Source organism: Oncorhynchus clarkii, chromosome 7 (assembly GCF_045791955.1).
Source record: "Oncorhynchus clarkii lewisi isolate Uvic-CL-2024 chromosome 7, UVic_Ocla_1.0, whole genome shotgun sequence".
NCBI classification, from domain to species: Eukaryota; Metazoa; Chordata; class Actinopteri; order Salmoniformes; family Salmonidae; genus Oncorhynchus; species Oncorhynchus clarkii.
The window spans coordinates 50,819,831-50,836,956 of NC_092153.1; the positions used below are offsets into that span (position 1 = coordinate 50,819,831).

The following is a 17,126-nucleotide window of genomic DNA, read 5'->3' on the forward strand; positions in this document are numbered from 1 at the left end:
CCGGGTCAACAGCATCAATGTAACAGTATAAATTTAAACCGTCCCCTCGCCCATACCCGGGCGCGAACCAGGGACCTTCTGCACACATCAACAGTCACCCTCGAAGCATCATTACCCATCGCTCCACAAAAGCCGCGGCCCTTGCAGAGCAAGGGGAACTACTACTTCAAGGTCTCAGAGCAAGTGACGTCACTGATTGAAACGCTATTTAGCGCCCACGCTAACTAAGCTAGCCGTTTCACATCCGTTACACTCACCCCCCTTTTGACCTTCCTCCTTTTTCCGCAGCAACCAGTAATCCGGGTCACGGCACCAATGTAACAGTATAAGTTTAACCGTCCCCTCACCCATACCCGGGCGCGAACCAGGGACCTTCTGCACACATCAACAGTCACCCTCGAAGCATCGTTACCCATCGCTCCACAAAAGCCGCGGCCCTTGCAGAGCAAGGGGAACTACTACTTCAAGGTCTCAGAGCAAGTGACGTCACTGATTGAAACGCTATTTAGCGCCCACGCTAACTAAGCTAGCCGTTTCACATCTGTTACACTAGGCTAATTAAAAAATGACCTAAATATGGATTTGAGTGTATTTTCCCTTTCACCAGCTAAACAGCTACTCAAAATGTGTTTTGAGTTACCTTTCTAGGCTATGTTAGAGTTTACACTTCCTCTTCCAATTAGGTAACACTTTATTTGGATAGTCCGTCTGTAGATGCTTGACAGACTATCAGTAACATGTCAACTATCTACTAACCCTTATCCTAACCCTAACTATATGCTTAGCAAGCAAGCATTTGTTTATCAACAGATAGTATAACTACAGATGGACAATCCAGACTATCCAAATAAAGTGTGACCTCCAATAATAATGTGGGGAGGTGAAAATAATGAAAAACTATTTACCAAATCTATTCACTTAAAAATATTTTGTCATTATCATTCACCTGGTAAGACAAGGCGTGAAAATAATTCTGATAAGATATGATGGGGGTCCCTGGGTCAACTGTTTGCCAGGGAGGCAGGCAAAAGTGTAAAGACCCCAGGTTTATAGCCTTTATTTTAATATTTTAATATGTTGGATTCTATTTTGGCAAATTGTGTATTGACCAAAGGTTATACGCTATTATACAGTTGAGTTATGTAGGCTACTATTATATAAGCCTGCTAAAAGTGACCCACTATATTGTGTATGCAAGACTTTTCAGTGTTCATTCTGCTACAATACACCGAAGGATGGAGCCTGCCGAAAAGGTTGAGTTGAACGACGCGCAGTGACATCTGGGCGTTTCGAGATTCGCGCATCTCGCTTGGTGCTACCACGGTGCCAGGTGTGTTTAAACCTGTGGCGACGGATGGGGTCGCGGTTGTCACTACATCAAAATGCGTAGGATCCGAACTACCACCTGGAACGATAATAAATGACCATTAAGTGAATGATGCGATAGAAAACGGCTCGTGTCGTCGTTATGTTAGTCTAGTCACAGGTATAAAGGCACTCTCGTTGATGCACTGTACGGTTTACGATTCTAAATCTGCGAGCAGATCTGTCTCTCACGCAGTATGGTGAGGTGAGTGGATACCTTGTTTTGACAATTTACAACCAAAGGTTTAGGAAATAAAGAAATAACAACATTTTATAGGGTGATGGGGAGGCTAACACGCATTTATGCATTCATTTAGACATTGTATTGCTTTCTTGTTTATTGTTTTACGCACATAGAACATTCGGAGTTTTGCAACGGACATACTTTCAGTAGCACAACCAGCTACTGGGGTGCTCGTACTGGTTTTTATTGACAGTGGTGCTACTCCAGGATTACTGTGGTTTATTCCTGGACAATATTACATTTATTTACACATTACCGGGAATACCTCATCCATGACGCAGGCTGGCTCCCAAAAGTGAATGATCAATTATAACAGAGACATGAAACTCCGACCAGAACCAGGGAATAACTCGAGATTAGAAGTCTTTGTTCGACCATATTTGCTCCTGCTTTAGTGCTTGTGAAACAAAGCAAAACCAAACAGACAATTTCAGATCAGTGACAGACAACATCAAAAGGATACAGTATGTCCAGAACGCTGAAAAAGAAGAAACATTGGTCCAGCAAGGTGCAGGAGTGTGCCGTGTCATGGGGAAGCCTCGGAGAATTCGGCAATGTGGTGGAGGTGCTGGGGGGTGCCGAACACGGAGAGTTCCCTTACTTGGGCCAGATGAAGTTGGATTTGATGGTGTGCCACGTCGGGAGAATGCCCTATTTTGGGGACGTTTTGTTGGAGATCAACGGAACCCCCATCAGTGGACTTACAAACCGCGACACGCATGCAGTCATTCGCCACTTTCGGGAGCCCATTCGTTTGAAGACTGTCAAACCAGGTGCGCCCTCGTTTTCCTCTAACTTTTGTGCCATTTTACATCAAGTATTTGATATGCAAATGTGGCCTCGCTTGACATTAACATACGCTCTATGCCAGAGTAGTCTACCAACTACCAGTTGAGAGTAGTCTACCAATACCCTGTGTAGATGTCCTGTAGTAAGTAAGTACATATCTTTTATGGGGGTATTTACCATTTATTCTAACCCCTTTTCTCTCAGAGAATGAATGTGCATACTTATAGTGCAAGGTTATTATACAGCTTATTCTAGCTACCATGCAATAACACAATGTAGTGCCCTTTGTTGAATGTGTTGTAGTGTCTTTGTGGAATGACTACACAAGAATCACGTGGAGGAGTCAGTGTCCATCACTTGCTGGGGCTCATCACATACCTCATTCTGCTTTGGGCGTTGGTCAAGTCTGATTTAATGTTCTTATGCCCTCAGAGAAATCCCCTTTGCATTCTGTTATTGATAAATGCCAATGCCACTCATATTGCTGGTTGCGATAGGAGTGGCATGGCAAGTAATTTGACAGATGCACATCTGCCATTGATATGACATGACCTCAAACAGTGATGTGTCTGTCATTTAACATTTCTGCAGTCTGTATGCACTCTGAGGAGTAGGGCCTCATGGGTCAGCCAGACTGGAAGGTTGGCTGTCTGTTTATCTGGTATAAAGGAAGGGGATGACTCGCTTGTTGTTGTGTATTTGAACTGGAATATCTAAACAACAACTGAGACTGTGGAAAGGTTGCAGTAGCATCTGAGTCTTAGGCCTCCAGGCCAGTAGCCCTGAAGATCAGCTATGTTTGGGAGAGTGAGTGTGTGTGTCCACTGCACAACTTAAAGCTCCTCGCACCACGCTCTATGCCCCACCAACCAAGGATGATTAATAAAGGGCATGGGAGGGAGAAGGAATCAGCCCAGCCTTTGGATCTAGGCTCAACTCCCACACTATGCTGTTTTTGTTCTTAAGCTTGTAGTGATGGCAATATTCCTCATCACCTTCTACTTCAAATTCATCAATCACCAGCAGCAACAACGACCTCTTTACCAGTCCGTGAATTGTATCAGTCATACATATGACGGGTCACAGTGAGGGCTTGAACTGTCTTGTGGAGGCTCTTCCATAGAAATGTACTTGCTGCCATATAGGTCAAAACTCTCATAATGAACAGCTTTTTGTATGATATGTATATGTAATTATATGCTATAATAGTATGTGTGTGTGTGTGTGTATGTGTACACTCACGCCGTGCGCCTGTGTGTACACTCGCGCTGTGCGCCTGTGTGTTTTGTCTTTGCACACGTAGATGCACACACATACGCACACAGTGTTTCCTGCACGGTAAGCTCATTTTTAATTCACATCTCTTGCATTATTGAGGCAGTGAGTGTTACTGCCTCCACGCTGATGGGGGGCGGTGCGGTACAGGGTGGTGTGGTGGCGATGGTCTTGGAGGATCAGCTGTTACCAGGAAGCTGTGGCACAGCAAGAATGGTTGGCGGGAGAGGGGAGAGCAGAGGGAGCTGACAGAGATTGGTGCACTAGATGTTCTACTGCTGCTGTTCCCAGGATCCTCTTCTCTCTCTCCTCTGGAACCTGAAGCTGGTGGACTTCTATTATCTGCTGACAGCTGAGAGGAAGAGCTAGGAGGAGGAGTTGGGAGTGTAGTATGAATCACTTTTGTGTGGGAACACCTCTGAGTATGAATTAGGCTGTTTGAGAAGGGTTGAATCCTAATGAACCTGCCTACATGTTGGTTAAAGTAGCTACTGTAGTAGGGCAAAGCTGTGCTGGAAAACATTGGTAGAGCATGGGTGAAGACAGGCCTTTTGGTGCTCATGTGGAGGAGTGTGACTGAGGAGGCATTGTGAGAGGACAGGAGGAGTCTCCATGGAAGTTGTAGTCATGGAGCTAACGAAGGCCTCAGCCTGCTTCTACTATTTAATGCATCATCTACACCAATGAGCCATAAGGCATCCCTCACACACATATAACCCACTTTGTTATGTAAAAAAGCACAGAGAGCCAAAGGCTAGAACCTATGTTAGGTGGCATGTGTGCCAGTGGAGTCTGCTGAGGGGAGGACGGCTCATAATAATGGCTGAAAAGGAGCAAATGAAATGGCATCAAACACATGGAAACCATGGGTGTTTCTAAATATGCATACTACTGTGCTCCAAGTGCATTCTCCGACGACTTTCTCTTGAGGACGTTCTTGTGAAGACAAGAGTGTGAAGAACGCATAAAACATTCCATTTGAGAAGGATTCGCACTCCCCCTACTGTATTATCTCAGGCTTCACCTCCCCATTCACTGAACCTTCTTCTAGCCAGGACAATAGCAACAATAGACAAAACAAGAGATACACAAAGCAAACATTTTACTTCATATTTATCAGCTAGATATTAGGTTAATTGTAATAATCTATCTCTCCAGCTAGTTAAACAGACATAAATGACCTAAAACTAATATGATGCAAGGTAGATGTACATTTTTCATGGCTAGCTAGCCCTATTGACATATGGACTTACCCATTCTCTGAACCATCTTCCAGGACAATGGCAATAGAGATATACAGTGGCAAGAGAAAGTATGTGAACCCTTTGGAATTACCTGGATTTCTGCATAAAGTGGTCATCAAATTTGATCTGACCTTCAACTAAGTCACAACAATAGACAAACACAGTGTGCTTAAACTAATGACACACAAATTATTGTATTTATCTTGTCTATATTGAATACATCATTTAAACATTCACAGTGTAGGTTGGAAAAAGTATGTGAAAGCCTAGGCTAATGACTTCTCCAAAAGCTAATTGGAGTCAGGAGTCAGTTAACCTGGAGTCCAGTCAATGAGACAAGATTGGAGATGTTGGTTGGAGCTGCCTTGCCCTATAAAAAACACCCACAAAATTTGAGTTTGCTATTCACAAGAGGCATTGCCTGATGTGAACCTTGCCTCGAACAAAAGAGATCTCAGAAGACCTAAGATTAAGAATTGTTGACTTGCATAAAGCTGGAAAGGATTAAAAAAAAGTATCTCTAAAAGCCTTGATGTTCATCAGTCCATGGTAAGACAAATTGTCCATGAACGGAGAAAGTTCAGTACTGTTGCTACTCTCCATAGGAGTGGCCGTCCTGCAAAGATGACTGCAAGAGCACAGCGCAGAATGCTCCATGAGGTTAAGAAGAATCCTAGAGTGTCAGCTAAAGACTTACCAAAATCTCTGGAATCAAATCAAATCAACAATTCAAATGTATTTATAAAGCCCTTACATCAGCTGATGTCACAGTGCTGTACAGAAACCCAGTCAAAAACTCCAAACAGCAAGCAAATGCAGGTGTAGAAGCACGGTGGCCAGGAAATACTCCCTAGAAAGGCCAGAACCTAGGAAGAAACCTAGAGAGGAACCAGGCTATGAGGGGTGGCCAGTCCTCTTCTGGCTGTGCCGGGTGGAGATTATAACAGAACATGGCCAAGATGTTCAAATGTTCATAGATGACCAGCAGGGTCAAATAATAATAATAATCACAGTGGTTGTCGAAGAAGGTGCAACAGGTCAGCACCTCGGGAGTAAATGTCAGTTGGCTTTTCATAGCCAATCATTCAGAGTATCTCTACCGCTCCTGCTGTCTCTAGAGAGTTGAAAACAGCAGGTCTGGGACAGGTAGCACATCCGGTGAACATGTCAGGGTTCCATAGCCGCAGGCAGATCAGTTGAAACTGGAGCAGCAGCACGGCCAGGTGGACTGGGGTCAGCAAGGAGTCATCAGGCCAGGTAGTCCTGATGGAACATGCTAACATCTCTGTTGACGAGTCTATGATGCGTAAAACACTAAACAAGAATGGTGTTCATGGGAGGACACCACGGAAGAAGCGACTGCTGTACAAAAAAAACATTGTTGAACATCTGAAGTTTGCAAAAGTGCACCTGGATGTTCCACAGCGCTACTGGCAAAATATTCTGTGGACAGATGAAACTACAGTTGAGTTATTTGGAAGGAATACACAACACTATGTGTGGAGAAAAAAAGGCACAGCACACCAACATCAAAACCTCATCCCAACTGTAAAGTATGGTAAAGGGAGCATCATGGTGTGGTGCTGCTTTGCTATCATCAACGGAAAAATGAATTCCCAAGTTTATCAAGACATTGCAGGATAATGTTAGGCTGTCTGTCTGCCAATTGAAGCTCAACAGAAGTTGAGTGATGCAACAGGACAACGACCCAAAACACAAAAGTAAATCAACAACAGAATAGCTTCAACAGAAGAAAATACGCCTTCTGGAGGGGCCCAGTCAGAGTCCTGACCTCAACCCGATTGAGATGCTGTGGCATGACCTCAAGAGAGCAGTTCACACCAGGCATCCCAATAATATTGCTGAACTGACACAGTTTTGTAAAGAGGAATGGTCCAAAATTCCTCCTGACCATTGTGCAGGTCTGATCCGCAACTACAGAAAACGTTTGGTTGAGGTTATTGCTGCCAAAGGAGGATCAACCAGTTATTAAATATAAGGGTTCACATTCTTTTCCCACCCTGCACTGTGAGTGTTTACATGGTGTGTTCAATAAAGACATTAAAATGTCAAATTGTTTGGTATTATTAGTTTAAGCAGACTGTGTTTGTCTTTTGTTGTGACCTAGATGAAGATCAGATCACATTTTATGACCAATTTATGCAGAAATACAGGTAATTCCAAAGGGTTCACATACTTTTTCTTTGCCACTGTACACAAAGCAACCGTTTTAATTCATAACTATAAGCTAGCTGTATGTGAATCGTAATAATGTAGCTATCCAGATAGTGACCAAAAACTATGACCTAAAACTAATATTATGCAAGATAGATGTCAATTCTTCTTGGGTATGCTAGCTAACAATTCTTTGTGGCTAGCTAACAGTAGTATCTAGCCAGTTAGCCCTATTAACTAATTATGGGCATACGATCTACATTACGTAGGCAGATAAACATGCCAATATTAACACAGCATGTATTTATTAACGTATCAAGATAAAATATTGTAGTCAGCCAACATATGAGATGTGAATAGGCAACATTTCATTCTGAAGTCGGAGTGTATTTTCTCTCATTTCAACTAGAATAATGGCTGCCATTGATTTCAAGAAATGTTGCATTGTTTTTTTTTTACGTGGTTGTATCATATTTCTTTGCATACTTTCCATTGAAGCTTGCATCGATGAATGCTTCAAAATATGTACAAATGGAGAATGCATTCAAGAAGTGCCCTCCGTGCTCCGTTTCACATAATTTGACCCTCACACATGCTTCAATTTTGCGTGCTCGGAGCACGGTAGTATGCATTTTGAAAAACATCCCATGTGTTTGATGTATTTGATACCATTCCACTCCAGCCATTACCAGGAGCCCGTTCTCCCCATTTAAGGTGCCACCAACCTCCTGTGATGTGTGCTATTATTCAATAGAGAATCTATGTAATGGTGTGGATGCTGTGTCTGTCTACAGTGGGTCCCACTGTGCTGAAGGCAGTGGAGCAGCCTGGCTCTGACAGCCCTCTGTCTTTCACACATGTAACCATATTTCACATTACCTGCTGATTACACCAATATAGAGGAACGTATCCAATCCTTATTTGTATTTTTTTTTTACCCCTTTTTCTCCCCAATTTCATGGTATCCAATTGGTAGTTACAGTCTTGTCTCATCGCTGCAACTCCCGTACGGACTCGGGAGAGGGGAATGCCGAGAGCCGTGCGTCCTCCGAAACAACTCAATCAAGCCACAATGCTTCTTGACACAATGTCCACTTAACCCAGAAGCCAGCCGCACCAATGTGTCGGAGGAAACACCGTACACCTGGTGACCGTGTCATTGTGCACTGCGCCCGGCCCGCCACAGGAGTCGCTAGTGCGGGATGGGACAAGGACATCCCTGCCGTTCAAACCTTCCCCTAACCCGGACGACGCTGGGCCAATTGTGTGCCGTCCCATGGGTCTCCCGGTCGCGGCCGGCTACGACAGAGCCTGGACTCAAAACCCAGAATCTCTAGTGGCACAGCTAGCACTGCGCTGCAGTGCCTTAGACCACTGCGCCCCTTGGGAGGCCCAAGTGGATCCAATCCTGCGCCCTGTAATGGTATGCAATAGAGATGGTGGGCGTGGGTTAATCGCGCTAATGCACAACTTATATCTGGGAAGTGGCTCTCCAGTCTCGATAGAGTTCTCCTCTTGACAGGCCCTGCTTTGTCATCAGAATGAGATTTGTGTGGGTCGGTCGCTTGCCAGAAAACTGGAGGGAACACAAGCTGAGAGGCCCCCTGGTTAGGCAGAAACATCTGGCTCCTGCTCTAGTTGGAGAGAGAGTACAGAGCTGAGCTAGCCAGTCTCCCAAAATATGTCAGCAGTGGCACAGAGAACTCCAGGCAATATTGACATCGGACAAGTAGAGCTTAGTAGCCTAGATATGTACATCAGTCAACATGATGTGAAAAGTTCCTGCAGGCCCAGTACAGTTATATGCTTATGGCATCAGGATTTTGGAACGCTTTACACATTTGATAGGGCTTGTGTTGTGTTCCTAGCAGCAGGTGATGGGCCCAGTATGTCAAACTAATCCTCTACAAATAGCATGTTTGTCACATCCTCGTTCAGTCTACCACCAGCAGGCCACTAACACTAATCACCAGCATCCGTGCAACAGAGGGACACGTGAGCCTGTCAGAAACTAAGAAGTGAGCTGCCGCTGTCGCAGTACTAGAGCATGACAATTAGTTTGTGTTTCACCATGCCCAAAGCATCCCACTCTGCTCAACCTTTCCTCATTAATGATTTTCTCTATGTATCTCTCTCATTCTTTTTCAATCTCTCTTTCTTTTCTTCTCCCCCCCACACCAACACACACACTTCCCCCTCCTATTTGCTTTCATCTTGGTGGTTCTGAGAGAATAAATTGCACGCCAGCAACCAGTTGTTCAGGAAAATAAGTGGTTGCCGTCTCAACGAGGAGAAGGCAAAGTAATAATAATCGCTGAATGCGTGGGATATGTTCTTCTGCAGGAGCACTTCTTCTGTAGCCTACTACAATCACCATGGACACCGGAACACACAAAATCACACAAAATACTATTCTTTAAATATCCTGGTCTTTTTACTTTATTTTGTTACAATGTGTTTTCATGACATCACTTCCTGTTTTTGCTTCTGTTTCTGCTTCTTTTACCGTCTGCCATCAGAGCCGTAGGCAGCTGCTCAGCCCTCACTGTTGGCTCACCTAACCTTACATAGCTAGCCTACATCACAGGCCTTCCCATATCATCTAGCTCTCAGGAGACATCATCTAAACCTCTCACTTAAGAACACACCAGTCTCACATGCAATGGTGTGTGTGTGTGTGTGTGTGTGGGAGCGGTGAGGGGGGAGAGCGGGATGCACAGAACAACTGGAAAACAAACGAGTGTGAAGTCGATCCCAACCCTACTCCTAGTGCTCAATAATTAATTTAGGCAAGGAAGCTACTCTCCGTACTCTCCCCAGTGTGTGTGTGTGTGTGTGTGTGTGTGTGTGTGTGTGTGTGTGTGTGTGTGTGTGTGTGTGTGTGTGTGTGTGTGTGTGTGTGTGTGTGTGTTGTGTGTGTGTGTGTGTGTGTTGCGTGGTGGTGGTATTACAGTAAATCTGTAATGTCTAAAACACATTGTAGTCCCTAGTGCTCTCATTAGTCCCACCATAATTAAATTGGTGCCGCTCTCACTCTCCAGCATTGCCTTGGAATAGAAAACATAAGGGAAAGGAGGCTTATAGTCTGTGAGGATAGGCTGACAGCTACAGCTTCTACTTTAGGAATGGATGATGGCTGGAGCTTCTGAGTTGGGATTGGCTCATGGTTATAGCTTCTGTGTGAAGATTTGACGGTGACAGATGGCTTGATCTACAGTGTGTGTGAATTTACTGGAGCTGCTCCTATATGGGACTGGTTGTATTCTTAGTCACTGAAAAGGAACAAAGAAACATTTCACAATGTTACTTACAGGCACAAAGCATCCTCCATAGAAACAAATTATGCCTATCTTTACTTGATGTAAGATTGAATTGGTTATTTTTTAACCAGACCATAGGTGTGATGATTGGCTGATGAACTCCTGTCCATCAGCAGCCTCTGTCAAATCAAATCAAATGTTATTCAGGCACTGGGGCATAGCTGGGGCTTCTGGGATATCACAGTCCTCCAGTACCTGGGGAATTACGTGTAACAGTGGCGACATAGGTCACAATGTCACTGTTTAATGAGCAATAAGAGACAGAGGAGGGAGGGATAGAGGGAGGGAGAGGGGAAAAGGTCACACAGGAATAGGATATAAAGTGCATTCGAAAAGTTTTCAGACACCTTCATTTTCCCCCACATTTTGTTACGTTACATACAGCCTTATTCTAAAATCGATTAAATCGTTGTTCATCAAACCACACACAATGCCCCATATTGACAAAGCAAAAACAGGTTTTTAGACATTTTTGCAAATTTCTATAAAAAAAAACTATTTTGTTAGGTTACAGCCTTCATCTAAAATGGATTACAACAACAACTGAAATATCACATTTACATAAGTATTCAGACTTTACTCAGTACTTTGTTGAAGCACCTTTGGCAGTTATTACAGCCTCGAGTCTCCTTGGATATGATGCTGCAAGCTTGGCACACCTGCATTTAGGGAGTTTCTCCAATTATTCTCTGCAGATCCTCTCAAGCTCTGTCAGTTTGTATGGGGAGTGTTGCTGCACAGCTATTCTCAGGGCTCTCCAGAGATTTTAAGATCGGGTTCAAGTCTGAGCTTTGGCTGGGCTACTCAAAGACATTCAGAGACTTGTTCCGAAGCCACTCCTGCGTTGTCTTGGCTGTGTACTTAGGGTCGTTGTCCTGTTGCAAGGTGAACCTTCACCCCAGTCTGAGATCCTGAGTGCTCTGGAGCAGTTTTTCATCAAGGATCTCTCTGTACTTTGCTCCGTTCATCTTTCCCTCGATCCTGACTAGTCTCCCAGTCCCTCCTCTGAAAAACATCCCCACAGCATGATGCTGCCACCACCATGCTTCACCGTAGGGATGGTGCCATGTTTCCTCCAGACGTGACGCTTGGCATTCAGGCCAAAGAGTTCAATCTTGGTTTCATCAGACCAGGTCATCTTGTTTCACATGGTCTGAGAGTCCTTTAGGTGCATTTTGGCAAACTCCAAGTTGGCTGTCTTGCGTTTTACCGAGGAGTGGCTTCCGTCTGGCCACTCTACCATAAAGGCCTGATTGTTGGAGTGCTGCAGAGATGGTTGTCCTTCTGGAAAGTTCTCCTATCTCCACAGAAGAACTCTAGAACCATCAGGTTCTTGGTCACCTCCCTGACCAAGGTGCTTCTCTCCTGATTGCTCAAACTTCGTCAATATAAGAATGATGGAGGCCACTGTGTTCTTGGGGACCTTCAATGCTGCAGAAATGTTTTGGTACCCTTCCCCAGATCTGTGCCTCAACACAATCCTGTCTCGGGCGGCAGGGTAGCCTAGTGGTTAGAGTGTTGGACTAGTAACTGGAAGGTTGCAAGTTTGAACCCCCGAGCTGACAAGGTACAAATCTGTCATTGAAAATAAGAATTTGTTCTTAACTGACTTGCCTAGTAAAATAAAATACTTTTTTTTTTAATCCTGTCTTGGAGCTCTACGGAAAATTTCTTCGACCTCATGGCTTGGTTTTTGCTCTGACATGCACTGTCAACTATGGGACCTTCTATAGACAGGTATGTGCCTTTCCAAATAATTTCAGGTCAATTGAATTTACCACAGGTGGACTACAATCAAGTTGTAGAAACATCTCAAGGAAGATCAATGGAAAAGGATGCACCTGAGCTCAATTTGGAGTCTCATAGAAATGGGTCTGAATATTTATGTAAGTAAGGTATTTCTGTTTTAGATTTTTTTCATACATTTGTAAAGATTTATAAAAACCTGTTTTTTCTTTGTTGTTATGAAGTACTGTGTGTAGATTGATGAGGAACTGTTTTTATGTAATACATTTTAGAATAAGCCTGTAATGTAACAAAATGTGGAAAAAGTCAAGGGGTCTGAATACTAATGATTTTGGGATATTTTGGGATATTGGGAGAGTATTTTGCCAGATGTCAGTCATATAGAGAGTCCCTCTCTTTTTCTCCCTCTTTTTTAGTCAGCATCGATGGTAAGGCCAATAGCTATTGCATTTGCCATTTATTCTTGTCACGACCTTGATGTATAACCACATTGCTTTGTCCTGAAGCAGTGCATTCGCTTCTAATGGAATAATTTACTGAAATATCACAATCATTCATTATGTATTTTAGAATAAACAACATAATAAAGTGTGCTCACCAGGGCTGGTCTTCATTAGGTTGGGTTGAGAGATGTATTGTGTGTGTCATTCTGGAGTGGTGGTTGATTGGTTGAGAGTCATTATCTGACTGGTTGTTTGCATTATTAGGGACTGGTAATACAGTTACTGACCGAAACGCTCCCGTTCATGATGGACACTATCTTTATGCAACAGTGAGCGCTAGCCGCCTTCGGAAAGACAGTCATTGACTCTCCCCTTCAGCATGGGTCAGAGATGTGAGATGCCACTAATAGCCACTACTGACTAACTACCCCAGACCAGAGTGTCACTTTTCATTCAGCAGCATTTATTATTTTGTCCTCATTGGTGTTTATCCACTGGAAGATGAACTCATGTCACCTTTAAATCGCTCCCAGGTAATGGGCCTGGACATTTGAATTACCGTGCTCTTTTTAAAGGAACATTAGCCACCAGCTTAGGTTTCTGACTGAAGCAAAATTGATAGGTGGCATAAACATCAGCCATGGAGAGAATGTGTGTGTGTGTGTGCAGTTTGATACAGCTCTGTGTTGTATTGATGATAATGACGATATGAGGGGGGCAGGGAGTGTAGATGGCTTTCTCAGGGTTTGTGCCAGGGCCGTGTTAAAGTTTGTGTGTCTGTCTCTGTGGGTGTGTGTATACAGGCAGGCATCACACACATTGAGCACTAAAACAGTGGATCAGGCCATTGCCGGACACCTCAAATAGATAGTCTGTCATAGCATGAATGCCAGAGTCAGTCCCAGGTAAGGTCAAAATGAGCATGGTAACATGCATACAACAATGTGATTATTGTGGATAGTCAGGTTAATATAATAGTTTGTTTAAAACGTTTAAATGTTCTACCACAGTGACCATGTTTCCTCCGACACATTGGTGCAGCTGGCTTCCGTGTTAGGCGGGCGGTGTTAAGGAGTGTGGTTTGGTGGGTCATGTTTCGGAGGACACATGACTTGACCTTCTTCTCTCCCAACCCGTTGGGGATTTGCAGTGATGAGACAAGATCGTAATTGAAATTGGGCAAAAAAAGGAGGTAAAAAACAAAACATATATACATACATAAGCAGAATGAGGTGTTTACATGACTAATGCCATACTTGGCATTCTGCCATAATCAGTTAAATATTGCATTTTTAGGATGTATGTAAACGTACTCAATGAATGAGAGCAGTGAAGTTGTTTTTTTACAAAAGGATACTGGTAATAAAATGTAGTACCAAACTGTGCCCTCCATAAAGAATATCAACAGCAGAGCTTCAACCTACTCTATGCAATACCCAGGTGTTTTAATATTCGCCCACTGTCGCCCACTGTGGCGACCGAAGAACAGTTGGCTTTCTGGAAACTTAATGCTGGCCAGCACCACGCTCTCAGGCCTCCCTTACTGGCTGTGTGTCGACGAATGCAAATTAGACATTACAGAGCCGAGATAGCAACAGCGGCAGACCCTCAGACTGACTGAAGAGCATTTTACAGGACGACATGGGTTCCCAGAACCTTACGACCAGGAGCTCTGGGATTTTCTCTAACCCCCATAATCAACAAGATTCTCCTCCCCTCATGCCTCCCTTCAAAGTACAGCATTGGATACTCCAGCTGAATTCGTTCTTTGTACTTTGGGCTTTTCACAGTGTACTTTAGACTGAGGCACCCTAGGCAGGACTAAGCAAAATGGCAGTCATGATTGTGTGATGGAGCTGAACAAATCCCAGATCAAAGTAGTCCAGCCACATACAGTGTTTTCAGAAAATATTCATACTCCTTGACTTATTCCACATTTGCCCATTGTTCTTTTTCGAAATTCTTCAAATTCTTCAGTATAGATTTGGCCTTGTGTTTTAGGTTATTGTCCTGCTAATTTAAAATTCTAAAGGTACTCGCACATCTGAGCTATCTTTTTTTTGCAGGTGCATGGTAACAGTTGAATAAAATGAGAAAAAAGAAGAAACTTGCACACTGCTCTTGATAGTATCACCACTCTTTAATAAGCTTTATTTATCGGCCTCAAGGCCTTAGTCAGAAGAGGAATTATACTATCAAGAGCAGTGTGCGGGTTTCTTCTTTTTCTCAGGTTATTGTCCTGCTGAAAGGTGAATTCATCTCCCAATGTCTGGTGGAAAGTAAACTGAACCAGGTTTTCCTCTAGGATTTTGCCTGTGTTTAGCTCCACTCCATTTCTTTTTAATCCTGAACAATTACAAGCATAGCCATAACTAGGGCTGTGGCAGGTCACAAAATTGTCAAGCAAAGAACTGCTGCTCTCATAGTAATTGATCGTTAGTTAACATAAACACATTTAGTATCTCTTAGCTTCCACATTGATGCAGACCTTTGAAACATCTACATTTTAAAAAGTCTAATACATCCATGTAATATAGCCTACACCTCCACAATACATCCATGTAATATAGCCTACACCTTCACAATACATCCATGTAATATAGCCTACACCTTCACAATACATCCATGTAATATAGCCTACACCTCCACAATAAATCCATTATTTATTTTAGACAGGTCTGAAGAAATATGATATGAAGAAAATGTAATTTATTTCAGAAGAACAGAATAGCATACTCTGAGTTGTGTCACGTTGGTAACAATGATTCGGGAGACAGGTGCAGGAATGCGTAATAGTTTTTTTAATTTCTTACCCAAATTACAGCGTGCCGTGTAAGTGTACGGGGACGAATACCAAACAAACACGTAACAACAACACAGTGTTTCAAACAAAAGAGCGAGGAGTACCTTGAATAAATACACACGCGCACAATGATTAACCAACGGGACGAGACCCGTAATCAACTGCGCAATCCACAAGGGCACGAAAGCCCAAAACACACAGCACAGGTACTCACACGCACCAATGGACATTGTAACAGTAATCGACAAGACCATGGAAACCAAAGGGCACATACAGTGCCTTGCGAAAGTATTCGGCCCCCTTGAACTTTGCGACCTTTTGCCACATTTCAGGCTTCAAACATAAAGATATAAAACTGTATTTTTTTGTGAAGAATCAACAACAATTGGGACACAATCATGAAGTGGAACGACATTTATTGGATATTTCAAACTTTTTTAACAAATCAAAAACTGAAAAATTGGGCGTGCAAAATTATTCAGCCCCCTTAAGTTAATACTTTGTAGCGCCACCTTTTGCTGCGATTACAGCTGTAAGTCGCTTGGGGTATGTCTCTATCAGTTTTGCACATCGAGAGACTGACATTTTTTCCCATTCCTCCTTGCAAAACAGCTCGAGCTCAGTGAGGTTGGATGGAGAGCATTTGTGAACAGCAGTTTTCAGTTCTTTCCACAGATTCTCGATTGGATTCAGGTCTGGACTTTGACTTGGCCATTCTAACACCTGGAAATGTTTATTTTTGAACCATTCCATTGTAGATTTTGCTTTATGTTTTGGATCATTGTCTTGTTGGAAGACAAATCTCCGTCCCAGTCTCGGGTCTTTTGCAGACTCCATCAGGTTTTCTTCCAGAATGGTCCTGTATTTGGCTCCATACATCTTCCCATCAATTTTAACCATCTTCCCTGTCCCTGCTGAAGAAAATCAGGCCCAAACCATGATGCTGCCACCACCATGTTTGACAGTGGGGATGGTGTGTTCAGCTGTGTTGCTTTTACACCAAACATAACGTTTTGCATTGTTGCCAAAAAGTTCAATTTTGGTTTCATCTGACCAGAGCACCTTCTTCCACATGTTTGGTGTGTCTCCCAGGTGGCTTGTGGCAAACTTTAAACGACACTTTTTATGGATATCTTTAAGAAATGGCTTTCTTCTTGCCACTCTTCCATAAAGGACAGATTTGTGCAATATACGACTGATTGTTGTCCTATGGACAGAGTCTCCCACCTCAGCTGTAGATCTCTGCAGTTCATCCAGAGTGATCATGGGCCTCTTGGCTGCATCTCTGATCAGTCTTCTCCTTGTATGAGCTGAAAGTTTAGAGGGACGGCCAGGTCTTGGTAGATTTGCAGTGGTCTGATACTCCTTCCATTTCAATATTATCACTTGCACAGTGCTCCTTGGGATGTTTAAAGCTTGGGAATTATTTTTGTATCCAAATCCGGCTTTAAACTTCTTCACAACAGTATCTCGGACCTGCCTGGTGTGTTCCTTGTTCTTCATGATGCTCTCTGCGCTTTTAACGGACCTCTGAGACTATCACAGTGCAGGTGCATTTAAACGGAGACTTGATTACACACAGGTGGATTGTATTTATCATCATTAGTCATTTAGGTCAACATTGGATCATTCAGAGATCCTCACTGAACTTCTGGAGAGAGTTTGCTGCACTGAAAGTAAAGGGGCTGAATAATTTTGCACGCCCAATTTTTCAGTTTTTGA

At 43.3% G+C, this 17,126-nt stretch overlaps 1 protein-coding gene across 2 annotated transcripts in view; it reads left to right on the forward strand.

Annotated features, from left to right (window-relative positions):
- The first annotated feature begins 1,325 nt into the window (after positions 1–1,325).
- LOC139413436 (membrane-associated guanylate kinase, WW and PDZ domain-containing protein 3-like) overlaps positions 1,326–17,126 on the forward strand; it is a 151,165-nt gene continuing 135,364 nt past the window's right edge. For both annotated transcript variants that reach the window (XM_071160817.1, XM_071160818.1), the window contains exon 1: positions 1,326–2,382. In XM_071160817.1, coding sequence (XP_071016918.1) covers positions 2,076–2,382 — 307 coding nt within the window. In that variant the 5' untranslated portion in view covers positions 1,326–2,075. The remainder of the gene's footprint in view (positions 2,383–17,126) is intronic.